Source organism: Zalophus californianus, chromosome 11, assembly GCF_009762305.2.
Source record: "Zalophus californianus isolate mZalCal1 chromosome 11, mZalCal1.pri.v2, whole genome shotgun sequence".
In the NCBI taxonomy this organism is placed as follows: domain Eukaryota; kingdom Metazoa; phylum Chordata; class Mammalia; order Carnivora; family Otariidae; genus Zalophus; species Zalophus californianus.
The window spans coordinates 57,634,895-57,656,465 of NC_045605.1; the positions used below are offsets into that span (position 1 = coordinate 57,634,895).

Consider the following 21,571-nt stretch of genomic DNA (forward strand, 5'->3'; position numbering starts at 1 on the left):
GAAAACAATTTCATTTATATCATTGGCCAGAAAAAAATACTTAGAAATAAATTTAAACAAAGAAATGTAGTAACACTATACACTGAAAACTACATAATGTTGCTGAAAGAAATTTAAGAAGGCATAAATAAATACAAGGGCACCTGCCACATTCATGAATCAGAAGATTTAATATTGTTAAAATGGCAATGTTCCCCAAAAAGATTTACGGATTCGAAGCAATACCTATCAAGATTACATCTGGCTTCTTTGCAGAAATTGACAAGCTTATCCTAAAATTCATATGGAAATTCAAGGAACCCAAAATAGTCAAAACAATTTCTTTAAAGAAAGACAAAGTTGGAAGACTCATACTTCATGATTTCAAAACTTACTACAAAGCTATAGTAATCCAGACAGTGTGGTACTGATATATGGACAGATATATAAATCAATATGGAATTGAGAGTTAAGAAATGAATCTAAATATTTATGATCAATTGATCCCTGAAAAGAATGCCAAGATAAGTCAGTAGGGAAAGAGGAGTCTTTTCATTGGATATTCACATACAAGGGAATGAAAGTGGACCCATTCCTCACATCATACACAGAAATTAACTTAAAATGGATCACAGACCAACAGATAAAAGAGTTAAAACTATAAAACTCCAAGAAGAAAACATAAGCATAAATCTTCATGATTCTGGGTTAGGCAATGGCTTCATAGCTATGATACATCAAAAGCACAAGAAAAAGATAAAATGAACTTATCAAAATTAAATATGTTTGTGCTTCAAAGGACACCATCAAAAACATGAAAAGACAACCCACAGAGTGGAAGAAAACACTTGCAAATCATAGATCCGATAAGGGACTTGTATCTAGAATACATAAAAAACTCACAACTCAGTATAGAGACAACCCATTTTTTAAAATGAGCAAATGATTAGAATACACATTTCTCCAGAGAACAGCTACAAATGGCCAATAAGAACATAAAAAAATATACAGCATCATTAGTTACTAGAGAAATGCAAATCAAAACCACAATGGGGCGCCTGGGTGGCTCAGTTGGTTAAGTGACTGCCTTCGGCTCAGGTCATGATCCTGGAGTCCCAGGATCGAGTCCCACATCAGGCTCCCTGCTCAGCGGGGAGTCTGCTTCTCCCTCTGACCCTCTTCCCTCTCATGCTCTCTATCTCTCATTCTCTCTCTCTCAAATAAAAAAAAAAAAAACCACAATGAAGAACCACTTTACACAACCAGGATGGCTATAAACAAAAAGATCAATAATAACAAGTGTTTTGCTAAGGATGTGGAAAATTAGAACCCACATATATTGCTAATGAGAATATAAAATTGGGCAGCCGCTTTGGAAAATAGTTTGTCAGTTCCTCAAAAGATTAAACACTGAGAGATACCATGTGATCTAGCAATTTCACTCCTAGGTATACCCAAGGGAAATGAAAACAAATGTCCACTTTAAAACATGTATACGGCATGGAGCACTGGGTGTTATGCACAAACAATGAATCATGGAACACTACATCAAAAACTAATGATGTAATGAATGGTGATTAACATAACAATAAAAATTTTTTAAAAACCATGTATACAAATGTTCACAGCAGCATTGTTTGTAATAGCTAAAATGTAGAAACAACTCAAATGTCCATCAACCACTGAATGGATAAATAAAATCTCATATCCAAACAACAGAATATCATTCGTCAAAAAAAGGAATGAAGTTTTACAACCTGGTACAACATGTATGAACCTGGAAAATACTATGTTGAGTGAAAGAGGCCAATCACAAAAGATCACATACACTTATAATTCCATTATGGTAAATGTCCAGATTAGGTAAATCTACAGATAGGAATTAGATTAGTAGATGCCTAGGGCTGGGAGGTTTGAGGGAACCTGAGGGCTGACTGCTAATGGGTATAAGGATTTCTTTTTAGGGTGCTGAACACGTTGCAAAATTCACTGTGGAACTATGTTACCATGCTAAAAAAAAGTGTATACTCTAAATGGGTCAGTTGTATGGCATGTGAACTTCATCTCAATAAAACTGTTAACAAAAAATGTTAAGGTAACCACTCAAAGAATAGATTATAAATTTAAAAAAATAGAATGAGAAGCCAGGTCAGATGGAACAAAATACAAAATAAGATCGTAGAAATAAATCCAAATATATCAAGGATAGACTAAACTCACTAGAATATTCTCTAGGATAATCCATGCAAAAAAATGAAGCTGATCTGAAACAAATATTCTCAGAGGAGATTTTTTTTTTTGAAATTCCAGCTATATACTATGTAAAAGAGACAAATGTTCTAAAATAAAAGAGACAAAGATGTTGTAGGCAGATACTAGCCAAACCAATTTTAGGCTAGATATTCTCAAAATTTAAGGCATTTTTCTATCATCTTCTAAGCAAGGTGTTATTGTTGAGATTTTTTTTTTACTAAGAATCTTTTTATCTCCCATATTTCTAAATTTTAATCTTAAACTAGAACATGCGACTGTCTAGAAGATTCCTTAAACTTTCTCTTCTACTGAATTTGTATCTACTATACATATTTTCATTCTCAACAGCTATTTCTTGTTCTCTGAAACCAGGTCCCCCCCTTTTTTAAAAGAGCGTCTTATTCCTGTCTCATAGATACCATATTGTCTCTTGTCTCTGACAAGAGATACGAGTTTTTTTTAGGATTTTCTTTTGTTCTATGCATTATTGTTTCCTTTTCTCATTTTGCCTTGGTATCTGTCTTTTGTGTTAGAGGCTTTCCCTGAATAATTGGTGATTCTATGAGAGAACAGGGCTTGCTGACTATTGAATATGACTATACAGTTAATAAGTAGAGATGTAACCTTTTAAATAGGGGACTCTTCCCCCAAACATCAATGCTTGTCTTTTCTCTCAGGCCAGTCATTTCTCCAGACAGAAATCCTCCAACCTCCTGCCTGGGGTCATAAGACTAGCTGTTAGCCTCCTGGGAAAAGATCTGAATAGTATCATTTGTTTACTCATTCAACAAACATTCACTGAGCACCTACAAGATACTATTTTAGGTACTGGGGATACTTCAGTGAACAAAACAGACAAAACCCCCTACTATTCTGGTGTTTGCACTCCAATAGAAGGAGACATAAGTAAAAATTTGTCAGGTAGTAGTGTCACGGAAAAAAATTAAGCCGGGGGGGGGGGGGGGGGGGCGGGGGCCAATGAATGCCAGGTTAGGAAGGGCTGTAGTTTTAAATCAGGTGGTTAGGGAAGGCATCTTTAAGCAAAGACCCGAAAGTGAGGGAGCAAGCCATAAGTGTGTCTATAAGACAGAATGTATATCTTCACTTAACCCCTGCTTCCATCCTGTTGCTTTACTTTTGTTGTCACATACCTACTGTCTCTGAGTCCAGAGACACTCTGGTTCATTTTCTCTAGAAGTTAACCGTTACACTGAGGGAAAGGAGATCTGGGAGTCTAAAGCTGCTTTATACAGATTTTCAATCAATCCTCCTGTTTTAGTCCCCTTTCCAAGGTACTTAGCACCTACAATTCCTGAGCCTGCATGGGGTTATGATATGGATTAGCCTGTACTTTCATTCTCCTTCTGTAGGTAGTTTTCAGTTTGCTCTTCTCTGTTAGTTAACAGTCAACTTGCTATCTTCCTAAATCTTGGTAGCCTATCTATCTTCTCTCCTCTATTTGTCCTTTGGTAGTATTCCTTTTTCCAAATTACTCTACCATAAATTAATAGGATTTGATAAGAGAATGAAGATAAATAAATGAATTAATTTCTACAACAACTCTCTGGGGTAGCCATTCCTATTCTGCAAATGAGAAAACTAAAGCCAAGGGAGGTTAAATAACTCAACCAAGACACAAAGCAGCTGAGCTAAAATCGTATTCTCAGGGTTACTTCCTTATCAGTTTTCAATACTATCCTCAAAATAATACTAGGTTCTCCGTTCTTGAAATCACCCAAGCTAGCGATGAGCAAGCAGAAATCCCCAGGAAGAGGTTAAAGAGAATTAGTTCCTGCTGTGGGGGTAGTGACTGGCTGAGGACCCTAGTAGCAAGCCAGAGTGCCATGGAGACTAAAGAAAAAGTCAAGGTTGGGGCGCCTGGGTGGCTCAGTCATTAAGTGTCTGCCTTCGGCTCAGGTCATGATCCCAGGGTCCTGGGATAGAGTCCCACATTGGACTCCCTGCTCAGAGGGAAGCCCGCTTCTCCCTCTCCCGCTGCCCCTGCTTGTGGTTCCCTCTCTCACTGTGTCTCTGTCAAATAAATAAATAAAACTTAAAAAAGAAAAAGTCAAGGTTTACAAATGTAGATGGCAATGGGACAGAGCAGGAAAGTGGAGTGAGAAGGAAGAATAAAAGACAACTCTCAAGTTTCTCTGATGCCATTCACAAAGAGAGAACATAAGAGGCCATTTTAAAGAGCTCTAAGTTAATAAATACTGATTTACCATGGGATTGAAATCCTAGATTCTATTCCTATTAGTTTTCTTTGTTGGCCACTGGTGAATGTTGTTAATTGGGCATCATGGAATCCAAAAATGAAAATAGTAGCATTTACCACAATGTCCTGCATTAGAGACAGGATACTTATGGCTCCATATATGATGTGGTTTCAACAAATGAATGAAAGCTTACTGATGAGGGAACAGAAGGCAAGCTGAGGACAAAGCCAAAGCTGGCACCCTACACCCCTCCCCCCCCCACTTTGGGATATATGGGACATTCCTCAAGCACTCCTGGCTGCCCTAAAGGAAAAACTAATGGTTAAATGATAGAGAGCACAGTCCTGCAGGACAGGAGTCTCCCTCAGTTTACAAATGCCCTAGTGAGGGGCGCTTGGGTGGCTCAGTCATTAAGCGTCTGCTTTCGGCTCAGGTCATGATCCCAGAGTCCTGGGATCAAGCCCCACACCGGGCTCCCTGCTCCGCGGGAAGCCTGCTTCTCCCTCTCCCACTCCCCCTGCTTGTGTTCCCTCTCTCGCTGTCTCTGTCAAATAAATAAATAAAATCTTAAAAAAAAAAAGTCCTAGTGATTTACAAGGAAGAAGCTTTCTTATCAATAGCCTAACTTCCAAGAGACCCTTAACTCAGTTTCCTGAAGCCCTAACATCACCCTCCCCTCCATAAAATTAAGGGAGGCTGAGGCAGAAAGAAATGTAAATAAAATTGAATTTCTTTTGAACCTGAAGCCCATTGACATGGACGTGTGATAGGAGGAATGTAACATTCCTCCAGGAAACTCCCAACTGTCTTCATGTTAGTGCCTCATTAGAGGGAAAAACAACCTTGGTTTGACAATAACCAGGCCTCCAGTACCCTGAGTCTTTAGCATATGACAGTCCTTCTGGACACCCCCTTTGTCCTCACCTCCCCAGCTCCTGAGTATATAATCAGCCACTCCTCAAGACCACAGGGCAGTAGCTCTTTCTGCCCACAGGTTCTGTCCCCGTGCTTTATTTTTTATTTTATTTTTTTAAAGAATTTATTTATTTGTTTGACAGAGAGAGACACAGCGAGAGAGGGAACACAAGCAGGGAGAGTGGGAGAGGGAGAAGCAGGCTTCCCGCGGAGCAGGGAGCCCAATGCGGGGCTCGATCCCAGGACCCTGGGATCATGACCTGAGCCGAAGGCAGATGCTTAACGACTGAGCCACCCAGGCGCCCCTCTGTCCCCGTGCTTTAATAAACCACCATTTTGCACCAAAGACGCCTCAAGAATTCTTTCTTGGTCGTCGGCTCTGGACTCCACCCCACTGAACCTCACCTATATTCCAAAACTGCATCATTACCTCACTTAAGGCCACTTTCAAATAAGATATTTAGTCCACGGGAACTTCCAACCTGCTGAGTCAGATCACACAAAAATATATAATTCATTTTAAATGGATGGATGAAGACAGACTGCTGCAGCACTAGAAGAAGAACTGTAATCTTATACCTCTGATAATAAATGAATTCTGCTTTACTTAGGTTTAGAAAAATTTCTCAATTTTATTTCTGCCACTTACCCAACTTAATTAATAACTTATTTTTCCAAAACCCTAAAAGTAAAGAGCAAAAAAAGATATGAAAATTTTAGTACAATGATCTGGCCTCAAACAAAGACACAATCACTGAGATATCAGTGATGAAAGCAAGAAAGCAGAGTATAAGGCTTTTTTGATGTTTTACAAGGGTTAATTGTAGCTGTTAACTCTTATAATCAATGTTTGTAGCAGTACTCAAGGATCAGAACTTATGTAAGCTACTATTCTGTTTAGACAGTACCACAACAGGAAGAAGGCAAGCAGGTTTGGAGGCAGAGTTTATAATCCAATAAAGTCCATATAGAAGACTCTAGGAAGTATATAGTTCAGAAACAACCACCATATAACTCCCTTCTCAGACTCATCTGAATGCCATAATAACGTAGAATATGAGGCATATTTCATAAGATACTTCATTTCAAATATATTTAGGGCAATTCTAGAGCCTCTTTCCGGTCACGATTTGCTTATATAATCAACTAATTTAATTCCAATTCAATTAAAGTGATATTTGAGTATGCCCTTTATGGCAGGCCCTGATACACTTTGTGGGCATTTGGGAAATCGGCAGGCCAGAAGTTCCCATTGATGAATAAAACTTGGTTCTTGCCCTCAAAAAGCTCATGCCTGGGAGAAAATAGCTAAGTAAACAGTCACTGTACACTAAAGCTAGGGCAGAAATAAGCCTAGCATACCATGAAAACTCATAGATGGCACACTGATGGGAATGGAATCAGGTCAGGGAAGGATTCACAATGATGATGTCTGGTGTGAAGATTTTCTTAAATGTTATAAAAATCTGAAATACTGTCCTTATTAAATAATGACCTGGATTGGGAAAGTAATTTCTCTAATTACCAAATAAAAGATGGTAACTTCCCGATATTCAGTAAGAAAAATGTTAGTATAGAGATTCTACAACTTAAAAATGGGTTTATATTCCAAAGGTCTGTAAAGTCATGGTTGGGAAAACTGAAGCACATTTTCCCTGATTAACACTACCATGAAATATTTGTAAATTCTCTGGGTGGTTCTACCCCTAAGCCTACTTAGCCATATAATATGATAAAATGCTATTTGTGATGAAATTCAGCTATTAACAATGTAGTTCAAGTGATTAACATAGAAAAGTGAATTTGAAGTGATTTTAATATATCTTGAACCATGGTTCTTAAGCTTAAGGAAAAGCTGATTTAATTAAAGGGGTGAGAAGGATTAAATGAAACAAATCATTCATGTATCTGTGCTAAGCACTTTACAAGCATTATCTAAATTTAATCCTCCTCATGATCTGAGCTATATTTCCTTTTTTTTTCTTTTCTTAATAGAATGAAGATAGAAGGATATAAATAGGGCACAAGTTCATTTTTGCACATTGTCAATAATTACAGTTTTAAAATCTCATTTCTACAGTCCACAAATCTATGGGTTTTCCTTCCCCACTAAATTCAAGGTGGACAATTTTAAACTATTGGAAACATCATCATGTGTCCACTGTATTAGAGCATCATTCATTCATTCATCAAATGTTTACTGAGCTCCTGTGTGCTAATCACTTTGGGGCAAGTAAAGAAAACACAGGAGTTTACAATTAAATTAGGGAAAACTAAGACACACCTGACCACTTAGAATTCACTTTAAATTTCTTATACTGATTCAACATATATCATTTATGGGTATAAATAAAGGAAAATGAGAGCAAATACTTAAAATATTTCTAACCAATTTCTTCATACTGAGAGTTCTATTCTCTTTTGAATCACTTTGACTAATATGGTCGTCTGTGCCTCACAAGAACATTAGTGATGGAATGTTTCTTAAAACTTAAACACCAGCTCATACGCTGACTTTACCATTATGTGGAGAGCTATATTACTTTTTGAATCTAACTTTAGGAATAATGCTTAACTCACCTGATTGAATATCCACTCTTTCTCATAACCATTCAGTTTTTAGTGGTTAAGAGAGTGCTCCACTTTTGTCTTCAGGATTTTCTTCCAAGCTACCAACACCTACTTTGCAAGTTTTGATGCTAGTTTTGGTGTCTGCTCATACAAGTGGGGAGAACCAAGACAGGGCTGTTACTTGACCAAAAGCAATTGTTTTTTGTGGTTTTTTTTTTAAGATTTTATTTATTTGACAGAGAGAGAGAGAGACAGCAAAAGAGGGAACACAAGCAAGGGGAGTGAAAGAGGGAGAATCAGGCTCCCCGCTGAGCAGAGAGCCCAACCCACGGCTCAATCCCAGGACCCTGGGATCATGATCTGAGCAGAAGGCCAACGCGTAACGAATGAGCCACCCAGGTGCCCCAACGGCAATTGTTAAGACACTATCATTTTAAATATAAAAAGAAATGTATCTTAGAATTCATGAATTATAGTAAATAGGTTTCCATTACCTAGTTTTATAACTTAATGATTCTACGTATACATTATCTCTTTTCAAAAACAACTATGGCTAGTATTACCCACATTAAAATTTTAAGTTTTTATTGAAGTATAATTAATATATAATATTATATTTAGTATTACCCACATTTTAAGAAAATAAAGTCAAGCTTATACTAATTAAGTAGTATGTAGTAAAGCCAGAAAGGAAAGCCTAGTTTGTTGATTTAAAACCTATATTCTTTCTACTACAAAAGAAGTACAAAATAAATAGTATTGATATAGGGTTGGTAAACTATGGCCTAAAGGCAAATCCAGCCATTGCCTGTTTTTGTATGGCTCATGAGCTGAGAAAGGTCTTTACATTTTTAAAAGCTAGGAGAAAAGAAAAAAGAATAATATTAAATAATGTTAGAAAATTACATGAAATTCAAATTTCAGTGTCCACAAAAAAGTATTGTTAGAACACAATCATATTCAATTACATATTGTCCATGGCTGCTCTCATTGTACTCAGCAGAGCTGAGTAGCTGCTACAGAAACTATACTGCTGGCAAACCATAAAATGGTTACTATCTGGCCCTGTACAGAAAAGTTTGCCAATCTCTGGTATAAATGATAGGACAGAAAGGACAGAAAATGGAAAGATCACTGCAGGCTGAATGGTCAAGAAAAGCTTTAGGATCTCATTTTAAATGAATGTTGTGTGCCACATGTCCAGTAAATGAAATCTTATAAAAACATTTATCTAACTATGCTACTGTAGAAGATGCAAAGAAATAAAAACAAAGGCCCCTGCACTCCAGACCTCCCATTTTATTGGGGTTAAAAAAACTTACCATAAAATAAAATTATGATAATTAATTATGGTAATTGCCTAATTATATTACCATAAAATTATGATAAATTTTATGTAACAATTAAAAAAATGCAATACCAAGTACTAACGCCCAATAACTGACAAGTGAGTGGAAATGACAAAAAGCGCAACAGAGCTCAGAGGAAGAATAGAACAAGAATGAGCTAGAATAGTCCGAAAGAACTTCATGGATTTTGTAGGACTTGAAAAGTGAAATGGGAGGCATTGCAAGTAAAATAAACTTGGCAGTTAGTAAGCGCAAGAAACATTTAGGGAACTGCCATTGCTTGGAACATGAGGCTTTAACAGTAGACTGCTTGCTCTGATCCCTACACTTGTTAGTCACCAATGTGCAGGTATCATCTCCTTGAAAAATAGTCTTCACTGTTAGAGAATAAGGGATAAATTGAGCAAGGGCAGAAAAACCCAATCCTATAAAATGCAGGTCTTCCAAAAATAATTGCTAATTGACACTTTTTCTCTTATAGTAATAAAACTGCTTTCAGGTTTGGGGAGTCACAAAAGAAGACACAAATTGTTATAAAATAAAACCAAAACCAGGCACAAATCTTTACATATAAGAGACTAATTGGGGATGCCTGGGTGGCTCAGTCTGTTAAATGTCTGCCTTCAGCTAGGGTCATGGTCCCAGAGTCCTGGAATCAGGTCCCACTTCGGGCTCCTTGCTTGGTGAGGAGCCTGCTTCTCCCTCTGCCTGCTGCTCCCCGTTTGTGCTCTCTCTCTCTCTCTGACAAATGAATAAAATCTTTAAAAAGAGAGAGAGAGAGACTAATTGCATGCATCAGCTTCAACCATATGAGTATTTTAAATTTCAAATTAAGACAAGGTATTTGGAAGCACAACACAATTTGCCTAAGTGCTGGTGCTAAAATATAGATTCCATCATTTCATGAAGTGAAACAGCTTTCAGAAGAAAGGGAAAATAAGTTTAGTTATGCCATCTTCATGGAACTGGTTAAGAAACAAGATTGCTCTTACAAAATGAGGCCAAATAGGTCTAGGACAGGTCAGCACTTAAGTAGCCAGCATACGTGAAAACAGGGAAATTAAGATATAACTTCTCCCCTTAAGAAGCTCCCAGTCTTGAAGAGTAGACAGTCAATCAATAATTACAAGTCAGAAGGAGAAGTGTTATATTACAGAAGGCTATGGGGGCAGAGATGTGCTGCTTGCCTACTTAATGTGATGATGCTACTAGGAGATCTGACCACCACCAACAAAACTATATGATTAACTGCTCAGGAAAGAAAGAAGTGGAGTGGAGAATAGGAGGAAGGGAGGAAAATTTTTCCCTGCACATTTAGAGAACAAGGAATAAGAGAAGTTGTATGTTTTGAAGTGAATGTCTCAAATCCAAATAGGCATAATAACTTCAACGTCTACTAGGCTGTTTCAATCTGTTAAGGGAGTTATGAATGAGTCATGAGCTGCACAGTAGCAGTCCTAGTCACTGTTGTCACAAATTCTCTAAGTCTAGGAGTCTTGTAGTGGAGGCAAAATACTGAAGTTTAATTGCAGCCAGCTATTTAAATCAAGGCATCACTGCTTTAAAAAAAAAAAGTCCTCATTAGGAACACTTTGAAGGGAATGGAAAGAAGGCAACCAGATGGCTGTCTGGGTTGCGGTAGTTTGGAGTGTTTATTACTAGTGATAAGGGCGTGTTATTAAAGCAGCAGAGTTAAAGATTCTAAAAACTACACACTGGATCAGACTATTACAGATCATCTAACCTAAATCTTGCTTTATGGAAAGGAATAATTAATTAGCTGCCTATTATGTGTCAAACAGAATTCTGAGTTCTGCAAGAAAAGTTTCCCCATTTTAAAGACAAGGAAATACAGTCTCAAATGTAAAATGATTTGCCCAGAGCCACTTTCAGTAGCACTGGAGCTTGGATTTAAACTCAAGTGTATGTGTGCTTCCAAAATGCTCTTTCTACTACACTGTGATATGAGTTCCAGAAAGAGGAAAGATAAATTGACCACATGGCTTATTAGCAACAAAGACAGGATTTCCACTTACACTCAGAAAAAAGTCCATAGCAAAGAACACACACATAGATGCATGGTGGAAAAGGAGTGATAGTAAACAACTTCAGCCTTCTCCTACGGTTTGGATGACTGGAATTTTCAACATAACCTCTTTGATGTTTTTTTTAAAGATTTATTTATTTATTTGAGAGAGAGAGTACACACACGCATATGTGCATGCAAGAGCGGGGGGGAGGGGGGGAGGCAGAGGGAAAGTGAGAGAGTCTTTGAGCTTGGAGCCCGATGCAGCACTTGATCTCATGACCCTGAGATCAGGACCTCAGCCGAAACCAAGAGTCAGACGCTTGACCTACTGAGCCATCCAGGCGCCCCTCAACATAACCTCTTATTCAATCATCAAAATTTATTGGTAGTATGTGCTTGGAACTGGTTGTCAAAACTGTATTTTGAAGAACATTTAAGTGTGGCATACAGTTTTTAAACGGCACTATTAATTAAAACTTTCTTCTCTGAAAAAAAAAAACAACAACAACTAATTTATGACATGAAGGAATAAGTTTTTCCTAACTAACCAGAAGTGTTTTCTCCAATCTGACATCAAGTAACATAACAAGGGCTCATTACATTTAAAAACAAAATCCAACTATCCAATTTTGCAGACACTAAGAAGAAACAGATTTGCTAGTAATAAGCCTAGCAACAATGGAAAAAGGGACATTTACTCAGAAGTGCTCAGGTCAAGGGGCTCAAACCTGGCACAAGGTGGAAAGGGAGAAGAAGGGGAGAGAAAGAGATTGATTACTTCTATACCTGTGCTGCAGTGAAAACAGTAGAGAGTGTGCAGTCAAAAGATCAGTCTCCCCTCACTTGCTACAAACATCAGGCCTTGGATTACATGTCCTTTACTGTCTACTCCAGACATTCCTTCTCCACTTCTCACCACTCTCTATTTCCTAGCAGCATTTCAGATTGTTTTAGTGGCTAGTAGAGATACCTTGTTATCCTTCCTCCAGCCCAAGGGAATGAATGAGAATTGGTCTAAACCAGTCATAGTAATTCCATTCCCTACTGCCAGTGATTGGTCTTAGGATGCAAATGTAAACCAGTTCTGGACAATGAAACTTAAGGGAAAAATTGGCTGCGGAATTTCCCTTTCCAGAAACCAAAGGGGGGGGGAAAAAAAAGACAAGTTTAGCTAGGAAGAGGCCTTTGCTTCTGTTCCTTCCTTTGTTATGTGGAAAAATGGAATAAAGATAAAATGAAAGTAGAGTTGCAGCAGCCATCTTACAACCAAAAGATGACAAGCAAGAAAAGGAAAATTCAACATTTCTAAGGATGGCAAAATTAAGGATGCACAGGGTCCTTAAATGATATAGTTGCATGACTAAATCAACTCTGGAATTTCCTATTAATAATAAATATCCTTTTGGCTTAGAGCACAGTAAATTGTTAACAGCAAGTACGATTATTTCACACTAATGTAATACTGCTAATTTGAATTTGGGGAGTTTTGTAGGCCCAACTGTATTTAAATAGTATATCTATTGATTTTTTTTAATTATATAAGAATAATATGCTATTTACTTATACATAAAGAATTTATCCCTAGTTTTATTTTGTACATAATTGACATTACATTAGATATAACTTAGGCCAATACTTGGCATCTGAAATATTTTTCCTTCAAAGGGATTCATACAGATTGAAAGACATCATATTTCCTCAGAAAAAACTCAACGTTATAAAAATGTTTATTCTAAGTTAATTTACATATTTAACATAACCCCAATAAAAATACTGTGAGGACTTTTTTTTTTTCTGGTACTAGTTTGATTAGAAAGTTTATTTGTGTATTACTCAGCCATAAAAAAGAGTGAGATCTTGCCATGTGCCAACAACATGGGTGGACCTAGAGAGTATTATGCTAAGTGAAATAAAAAGACCGAGAGACAAACACCACATGATTTCACTTATATATGGAATCTAAAAAACAAAACAAATGAATAAACAAACAAGAAGCAGAAAAAGACCCATAAATACAGAGAACAAACTGATGGTTGCCAGAAGGGAGGGGAATGAGGAGATGGGTAAAATGGGTGTGGGGAATGGGAGATACAGGCTTCCAGTTATGGAATGAATATGTCATGGGGAATAAGAGGAACAGCAGAGGGAATATAGTCAATGGTATTGTAATAGCATTGTATGGTGATGGATGGTAGCTGCACTTGTGTTTAGCATAGGATAAAGTACAGACTTGTGGAATCACTATGTTGTACACCTGAAACTAACATAACATTGTGTGTCAACCAAATTAAAAAAAAAATAGTTTATCTTAAAAGAGAATGAGGGGTAAGCTACCTCTACCATCTACTAAAACATATTAAAAAATGCCTCTGTAATTAAAGTGTAGTAATGGCACATAAATAAATAGGCAGGCCAATAGGAAAAAAAAGAAACGTAACAGATCCAAATCTATGTGAAAATTTGGTACAGGATAAAGGCATCATTTTTTTAAAGATTTTATTTGAGATAGAGCGAGAGAGAGCGAGCAAGCAAGAGAGAGAAAGCGAGCACAAGTGGGGGGGGGCAGAGGGAGAGTGAGAAGCAGACTCCCCGCTGAGCAGGGAGCCCGATGCAGGGCTCGATCCCAGTACCCTGGGATCATAACCTGAGCTGAAGGCAGACGCTTAGCTAACTGAGCCACTCAGGTGCCCTAAGGCATCATTTTTTTTAACGATTTTTATTTATTTATTTGAGAGGGGGGAGGGGCGGACAGAGAGGGAGAAGCCGACTCCCCGCTGAGCAGGGAGCCTGACTCAGGGCTCCATCCCAGGACCCTGAGATCATGACCTGAACCAAAGGCAGACGCTTAACTGTCTGAGCCACCAAGGCGCCCCAGTTTGGCAGTTTCTTAAAAAGTTAAACACAATTTACCATATGACCCAGCAATTCCATTCTTAGGTATTTCCCCAAGGGAAATCCAAACATATTTCCACAGAAAGATTTGTATGTGAACGTTCATAGCAGCATTATTCATAAAAGCAAAAAAATGGAAACGACCCAAGTGTTCAGCAACTGATAAGTAAAATTTGGTATAGCTATACAATGGAATATCAGTCAGCAATAAAAAGGTGTGATGTACTGATAACATGCTACAACATGGATGAATCTTGAAAACATTATACTAAGTGAAAGAAGCCAATCACAAAAGGCCACTTAGTGCATGATTTCATTTATATGAAATCTCCAGAATAGGCAAATCCTTAAAGACTGAAAGTAGATTAGTGGTTCCCAGGGAATGGGGTAGGGGGAAGTAACTGCTAGCAGGTAAGTAGTTCATGCAATAATGAAAATGTCTAAAATTAGTGACAATGACTGTACAACCATGAATTTACTAAAAACCACCGAACTATATACTCTTAAAGGGTAAATTCTACGCTATGTGAATTTAAATTTTTTTTAAAGATTTTATTTATTTATTTGGCACAGAGAGAGACAGAGAGAGAGACAGAGAGAGAGATCAGAAGCAGGGGAGTGGCAGGAAGAGAAGCAAGCTCCCAGCTGGCAGGGAGCCAGATGCGGGGCTCAATCCCAGGACTCTGGGATCATGACCTGAGCCAAAGGCAGACGCTTAACTGACTGAGCCACCTAGGCGCCCCTGAATTTTAATTTTTAAAAACCTAGTAACAAAAACAGAGATCCTAGGATTTGTAACTTAATATGTGAGCTTGAGCAAGTCACTTCACTTTGTCCTTTATTTTTCCATTTGTGTGAACAGCTCCTTAAAGCCTTCCTAAGAGGCCTGATATCCATTATAAATTTAAGAAGCTGAATGAAGGACTATCTAATCAGATATGAGTAATATACAGCTTATAAGGAAAAAGATGACATTATAAAAAATTGAAAAGCGAGCTTCTACTTCATAAAGAATAAGCCTTTCTCACAGTTCTCAATATAAAATAATTTACTAGTTGTCATTCCTTAAAAGCTTGTGTGTCAGGAAGCATAAGTGCTTTGCATGTATTATCTCATTCTCACAGAACTCTAAAGTAAGCAGAAATTAAAAGAAAAAAAAAAGACTATGAGAGGTTAAATGACTTGACCAAAGTAAATACACAAGCTGGGCTTAAAAACTCAAATCTTTATCACTTTTTTTTTTTTAAGATCTATAGCACTTTAAACAACAATTTCTACACCAAGGTATAATAAGAGCAACAATGGACTAAAAATCTGAAGTCTGGGTTTGAATCCTGTTTCTGCCATTTGATGATTCTGTGCTTTTAGGCAAGTCAAAGAACATTTTAGTTTTCTCATTAAGAGAAAATATTAATCCCTGCCCTAACGTATCTCATAAAATAATACAAAAAGGCACTAATATATCTTTCAGTTAAAGTTCTGTAGAAATGTTAAGAGGTAACTACAGAAATGTAGTACTATTGATAAACCAAAAACATGTTGAAAAATGAATGGTTTTAATAATCTACACAGTCTAACAGTAACATGTACTAAAGCAGTGAATTTTAAAACATACTCTTCTCAAGCACACCCAGGTACTGTAGACTGAACGTTTGTGTCCAGCCCCAAATTCAGGTTAAATCCTAATGTTCAGTGTGATGGTATTTGGAAGTGGGGCCTTGGGAGGTGATGAGGTCATGAGAGTATAGCCTTCATGAATGGGATTAGTGCCCTTAGAAAACATTCCACAGAGCTTCCTTCCTCCTTCTGCCATGTGACAACACAGCAAGACTGCCATCAATGAACCAGCATGTGTTCCCCACTGAACACAGAATCTGTCGGCAGCTTGATCTTGGACTTCCAAGCCTCCAGAAATGTGAGAGATGCATTTCTATTGTTTATAAGCCACCCAATCTATGGTATTTTTGTTATGGCAACTCTTAACACATCGTCTGGCATCATCTACTGGCTTCTATCAAGGAACAGTGAAACCAGGATTTCAGGCCTTACCCCAAGAAAAAGTGCGGTGTTTTGAGGCTAAACATCAATTGAATCCTAATTCTGCCACATACTAGTTGGGTGACCTTTAATCTCAGTCTGAATTTCCTTATAAATGCAGAGAAATATATACCTTGCAAGGTTGTGATCAGATTAAATAAACATACATAAAGCTATTACTACAATGACTGGCACAAAGTACCTACTTGGGAAAAGAAAGTAATTATTATTATTACATAACAATACAATAATAATAGATATTATTACATATCTAGCAATATTCTGGAGTTACTAAATTAATTTGAAAAACTAAATTATGGAAACTCAAGGAAAATCATAAACTCAAAACCACTTTGAATATGCAAACACATCTAAATAAGGTTTAGTGAAATTAAAGGCAAGAGATTATAAATTGAAAGAGTTGAAAGAGTAAGTCATATAAAAGACTGTCAAAGGAACAGGTCCAACTTGAGAGTAAGAGATGGGGGAATGGAAAAAGATGGGTAGATAAGAAAAATGCAAATAAATGAACAGAAGGGGAAATAAAGAAGGATGCTTTAAAATTGGTTGAAGTGAGACTTCATAAATCAAGACTGAGGAAAAGGCTGAATGCTAGAGTATTTGCAAAGAAATAAGATGCACAACTCAAATTAAGTATTGCCAGGATAACAACTATGAATCCAAAAAACATAATGGGTCTCAGAGACTCAAGTCTTAGTCTTTAGTGGCCCCACCATGAAGCTTCTACTGCCTTAGTATGAAGATTTGAGTTTTCTCTTTTATTTTCCTTAAAGATTTAATTATTTCTTTGAGAGAGAGAGAGAGAGAGAGAGAGCGCACAAGCGGGAGAGGTAGAGGGAGAGAATCTCAAGTAGACTCCACACTGAGCATGGAGCCCAACTCGGGGCTCCATCTCATGACCCTGGAAACCATAACGTGAGCTGAAACCAAGAGTTGGACACTTAACCAACTGTGCTACCCAGGCACCCTGAGTTTGTTTTCTTATTTATTAACAAAAAATATTCAAATGAAAGCTCTCTAGGGCAGGGAGAGAGTCTATATTACCACTAACTTTAGACTCAGCTGAGGCCTGCCTATGTTCCAATAAGGAAATAGAAAAGAAAAACATAGGAAAACAAGCCACTTGAGGAGCACATAAAATTCACCAACATAGCTCTTCTCTTCACAATATTATAAAGAAGGATTTTTCTAAAGAACTTTATTTTCTAGGATAAGCAATTAACAAAGAAGACCAAAACATCTATTTAAAGAGGGTAAGTTACCAAAAATTATACAATCTTCTAATCAGCAGATTTTCCCTTTATTTTCTCTTAGTGTTTTTCTTTTCAGTTCTCATCTTCAGAGAACTTGTTTCAACAAAGTGAGAAGCTGAGCTCTAAACCTAGCTGTAGCATGTATAGTTACCAAAAAGCTAATATTTTTATATATTTTTACAGAAGAGTGCTGGTATACTAAAGGACCAAATTTTAGTTTAAGAAAGGCAGCAATTAAGACACATACCAACAATAAATGTTACATTTATTTTTATACTCCAGGTTAATTTTCCCAAATAATCTATCATGGATCAGTTTGCAGATCCTCCTTATTCATGTTACAGTCTTACCCTTCTGTCTTCTAAAGCCAAAACAATCTCCATTTTACCTTATATGAGGCCTTCTACTACCTCTTTCCATTCTGCATCCAACATCTATCTTCTGTTAAGGTTTTCTCCCATTTCTACTGTGTATCATCATAGTCAGGTCTCCAATTCTTAATTTCCTTCCCTGGTTTTTTCACCGCCCCCCCCCCCCCCCCCCCCCAGTTCTCACCACCTCTCTACCCTACTGTTTTAATTTATGGGATTCTTCTTTCTCTTTACTCCGAGTACCTTCTTTCACAGTACTGCATCTCTTATCCTCATCTCCTTTTTGATCAGTTTTTGTACATATTACTTCTTTAGAAACTAAGGTTTCTCCTCTCTAGTCTTTACTCCAAGTCTACCTATCAACCCATCTCTAAAATCCCAAACATACCTTTTTGACTACCTCAAACCTATTCTTTCTACCCCTTTTCTCTTTATAGTCACTAGTCTCCAGAATACTATTTGATACTACAAATACCTCTCAAAAAAACCTGCCTATTCAATTCCCTCTGCTTTCTCGTAATTACCTCTCCCATGTTCAACTCATACCCGTCTCTCCTATACCTGAATACCCCCGAATCTGGCACAAGCCATTCAACAACCTAAAATTCCCCAAACCTATCTCTTCAACAAAGCTCCTCCTTTCCCGGTAAATGGTTTGCCCCAAAACATTTTAACTGGCTACTGTGAATGCTTCATTAATTCTGAGTCTTATCAAACCAGTATATACCTTCCATCAGACTTATTTGCCTGGCAAAAATCAACTGCCCAAATATTCTCTTTAAGCCCATACCTTATCTCTGCAGCACTTTCATTCACTAAACCCTGTTCCCAGTCTTTTCTCCATCTCTAGAGTCCATGATCACTCTCTAAGCACCTCATCACTCCTCCCCTCCTCAGCACATTCCTATTACCTTTAACAGTCTACTTGGTTATATTCTCCATCTTTCCTTAGCCCTGTTTTCAAACCTTCTCAGTTCTCCCATAAGAGATCTAATCTCCTAATCATCCCCGCACTCTCTGAATCTGCCTCTTACACCTCTAGGAACTCTCTCTAGAACCTTCTGCTCCCTGAATCATGGAACACTACATCAAAAACTAATGATGTGATGTATGGTGATTAACACAATAAAATAAAATAAAATAAAATAGGCACTAGAACCTTCTGCTCCCTAGTTTTCTTTCCTTCAACCCTGCCTCAGGTGTTCTCATTTCCCTCAGCTTTTCTTCTTTTTTGTTTTTTTCTTAATCTTATTTATTTATTTGACAGAGAGTACAAGAAGGGGGAATGGTAGGGAGAGGGAGAAGCAGGCTCCCGCTGAGCTGAGAGCCCCACGTGGGGCTCGCTGGATCCCAGGACCCTGGCATCACGACCTCAGCCAAAGGCAGCCGCTTAACCGACTGAGCCACCCAGGCATCCCTCCCTCAGCTTTTCTAATATCTAGTTCTTTCAGTCTTCTTACTACTCCCAAATCTTTCCCTAATTGTTCCCCTAATTCCCCTCAACTTTTCTTTCAGTTATTCTCCATTTCCTTCAACCCTCCCCGACAGATATTCCCCGACTTTTGTCACCTCTACTACCTTTCCTCAAACCTCCTCCATCACTTCTTCTGGAGGTGCCTCCTACATCTCTTAAATTATCCTCTCAGCTTTCTCAATCTGCCTCATTCCCTCCTTCCTTCAATACTATGTCCTCAAATTTCCATTGACTTGGCGCCTCCCCTAGTTCCCAAATTCGCCTTCAACACCATCTAAATGTCTCCAGGCCGCCGCCAATATTCTCTCCCATCCTTAGCTCCCCTTGCCATGACGTTCTAAACGCCCAGAGACACCATTCTCCAATGGCCGGGGCCTAGCCTCTAGGGAAAAGGGGTATGGGTCACGTACCCCATTCGCATCTTGGCTCCGCTCTGACTGCCCCCGCTGCCGGGGAGAGGTGGGCGAGAGGGCAGGCGGCCGAGGTGCATGCTCTTCTCGAGGGCCGACATGAAGGGAAGGCCTCACGTAGTCAAACAGTAGACTAAGCTTCGTCCCACGCTAAGTGCGGCCCAGCCGGTCCCAGCTCGCTCCCCTAGCGACGCCCAGTGCCTTTGGACAGCACCCAGCTACCGGCAGCACCGCCCACCGCCCACCGGCTCCGTAAACTCCACCCCCTCTCGTCAGCGCTTCCACCGGAAGTGCGCAACAGTCCTCCATAAAGGAAGCTGGGTAACGGAGTTTACGGATCTCTCAGACCCCAAGCGGAGACCTCATTGACCCTCGCCGGAAAGACAAGCCCTCCTTAAAGGCAATGCACCCTGGGCAATGAAGTCCTCAAAGGGCGTATCCCTTTGCGCTTGCGCAGCTGGAGGCGACAGCGGCCAACCTCGGAGAGGTAGTGTAGCAGAGCATTCTGGGTGTTGTAGTCTATTTGCGGGAACAAATCTTGGCGCCTTTCCTTCTCACTGCTTCTCGCAGACTGTTACAGGAAGAGCCGCTTCTTCCTGCTTCCCAGGCTGCCCGGCGGCTCCGGTTGCCGGGGAACGCAGGCGCCTTGGGAAGGGATGGCGGGAGGCTACGGCTTAGGCGCTGGAGCGGGAGTTCAGTTGGTGAAGAAGAGCTCTGGCTCGTCATGAAACAACGAAAAGGCGAGGGGCCTGTGGGCGTCCGTGGCCGCAAGAAAAGAGGTAACCTGAGCGACCAAAGATTGAGGAAAGAGTAATGAGGCGGAGTTAGGGGAGCAAGGTGTAAAGAATTCTAGGGAGACTCCCACACGCGCTTGTAAAAAAGCGGGGAGAAGGGAAGAAAGGAGGAAACAACCAAGGAATCAAAAGTTAAGAGAGAAGCCAATTGGCCGTCCAACGAATGAAAAGGAAATAGGGGCTGAAGTGGGGGGACAAAACGGGCAAATAAATGGGGCGAAGTGAGAGCTAAAAGGTACAGGCAGAACGTTTCTAAAGAAAGGGAATAAAAAATACTAGGAATTTTTTAACTTTTTAAAGTGAGATATAATTGACATATAACGTTGTCTTAGCTTTAGGTTGTACAACATGATTGGATATTCGTATATATTGCGAAATGATCACCGCAGTAAGTCTAGTTAGCATCCATCACCGTACAATTACTAAAAATATTTTTTGTTGTCATGAAAAAAATTTTTTTAAGATTTTTATTTATTTATTTGATAGAGAGCGAGAGAGGTAACACAAGCAGGGAGAGTGGGAGAGGGGGAAGCAGGCTTCCCACAGAGCAGGGAGCCCGATGCAGGGCTCGATCCCAGGACCGTGGGATCATCCTGAGCCGAAGGCAGACGCCCAACAACTGAGCCACCCAGGCGCCCTGTCATGAAAAATTTTAAGATGTACTCTTTTAGCAACTTTCCCAAATATATAATAAGTACATTATTAACTATAGTCACTGTGATGTACGTTACATCCCCATGACTTAGGAGTTTATTTTTTTTTAAGATTATTTATTTATTTACCAGGGAGAGAGAGGGAGAGAGAGCGAGAGTACAAGCAGTGGGGCGGCAGGCAGAGGGAGAAGCAGAATCCCCTCAGAGCAAGGAGCCCGATGCGGGACTTGATCCCAGGATCCTGGGATCACCACCGGAGCCGAAGGCAGACGCTTAACCGACTGAGCCACCCAGGCGTCCCAGGAGTGTTTTTGATAACAAAGTTAAATGTGTGTTTGTGTGTGGGAAGGT

General features: G+C 39.0%; 2 protein-coding genes across 8 annotated transcripts in view; one reads left to right on the top strand and one right to left on the bottom strand.

Moving 5' to 3' along the window:
- The window catches only part of PPME1 (protein phosphatase methylesterase 1), a 79,395-nt gene extending 59,326 nt beyond the window's left edge, over window positions 1–20,069 (bottom strand). Inside the window, exon 1 of the mRNA XM_027578319.1 lies at window positions 19,774–20,069. Within this exon, the coding sequence (XP_027434120.1) occupies window positions 19,774–19,874 (101 nt within the window). The 5' untranslated portion in view covers window positions 19,875–20,069. The remainder of the gene's footprint in view (window positions 1–19,773) is intronic.
- A 36-nt stretch (window positions 20,070–20,105) lies between these two features.
- Window positions 20,106–21,571, top strand: part of C2CD3 (C2 domain containing 3 centriole elongation regulator) — a 139,993-nt gene continuing 138,527 nt past the window's right edge. For 5 of the 7 annotated variants that reach the window (XM_027578311.2, XM_027578313.2, XM_027578314.2 and 2 more), the window contains exon 1: window positions 20,106–20,260. In XM_027578311.2, coding sequence (XP_027434112.2) covers window positions 20,191–20,260 — 70 coding nt within the window. In that variant the 5' untranslated portion in view covers window positions 20,106–20,190. Of the gene's footprint in view, window positions 20,261–20,354; window positions 20,553–21,571 lie in introns of those variants that run through there. The other 2 variants (XM_027578315.2, XM_027578312.2) reach the window with 2 other exon arrangements.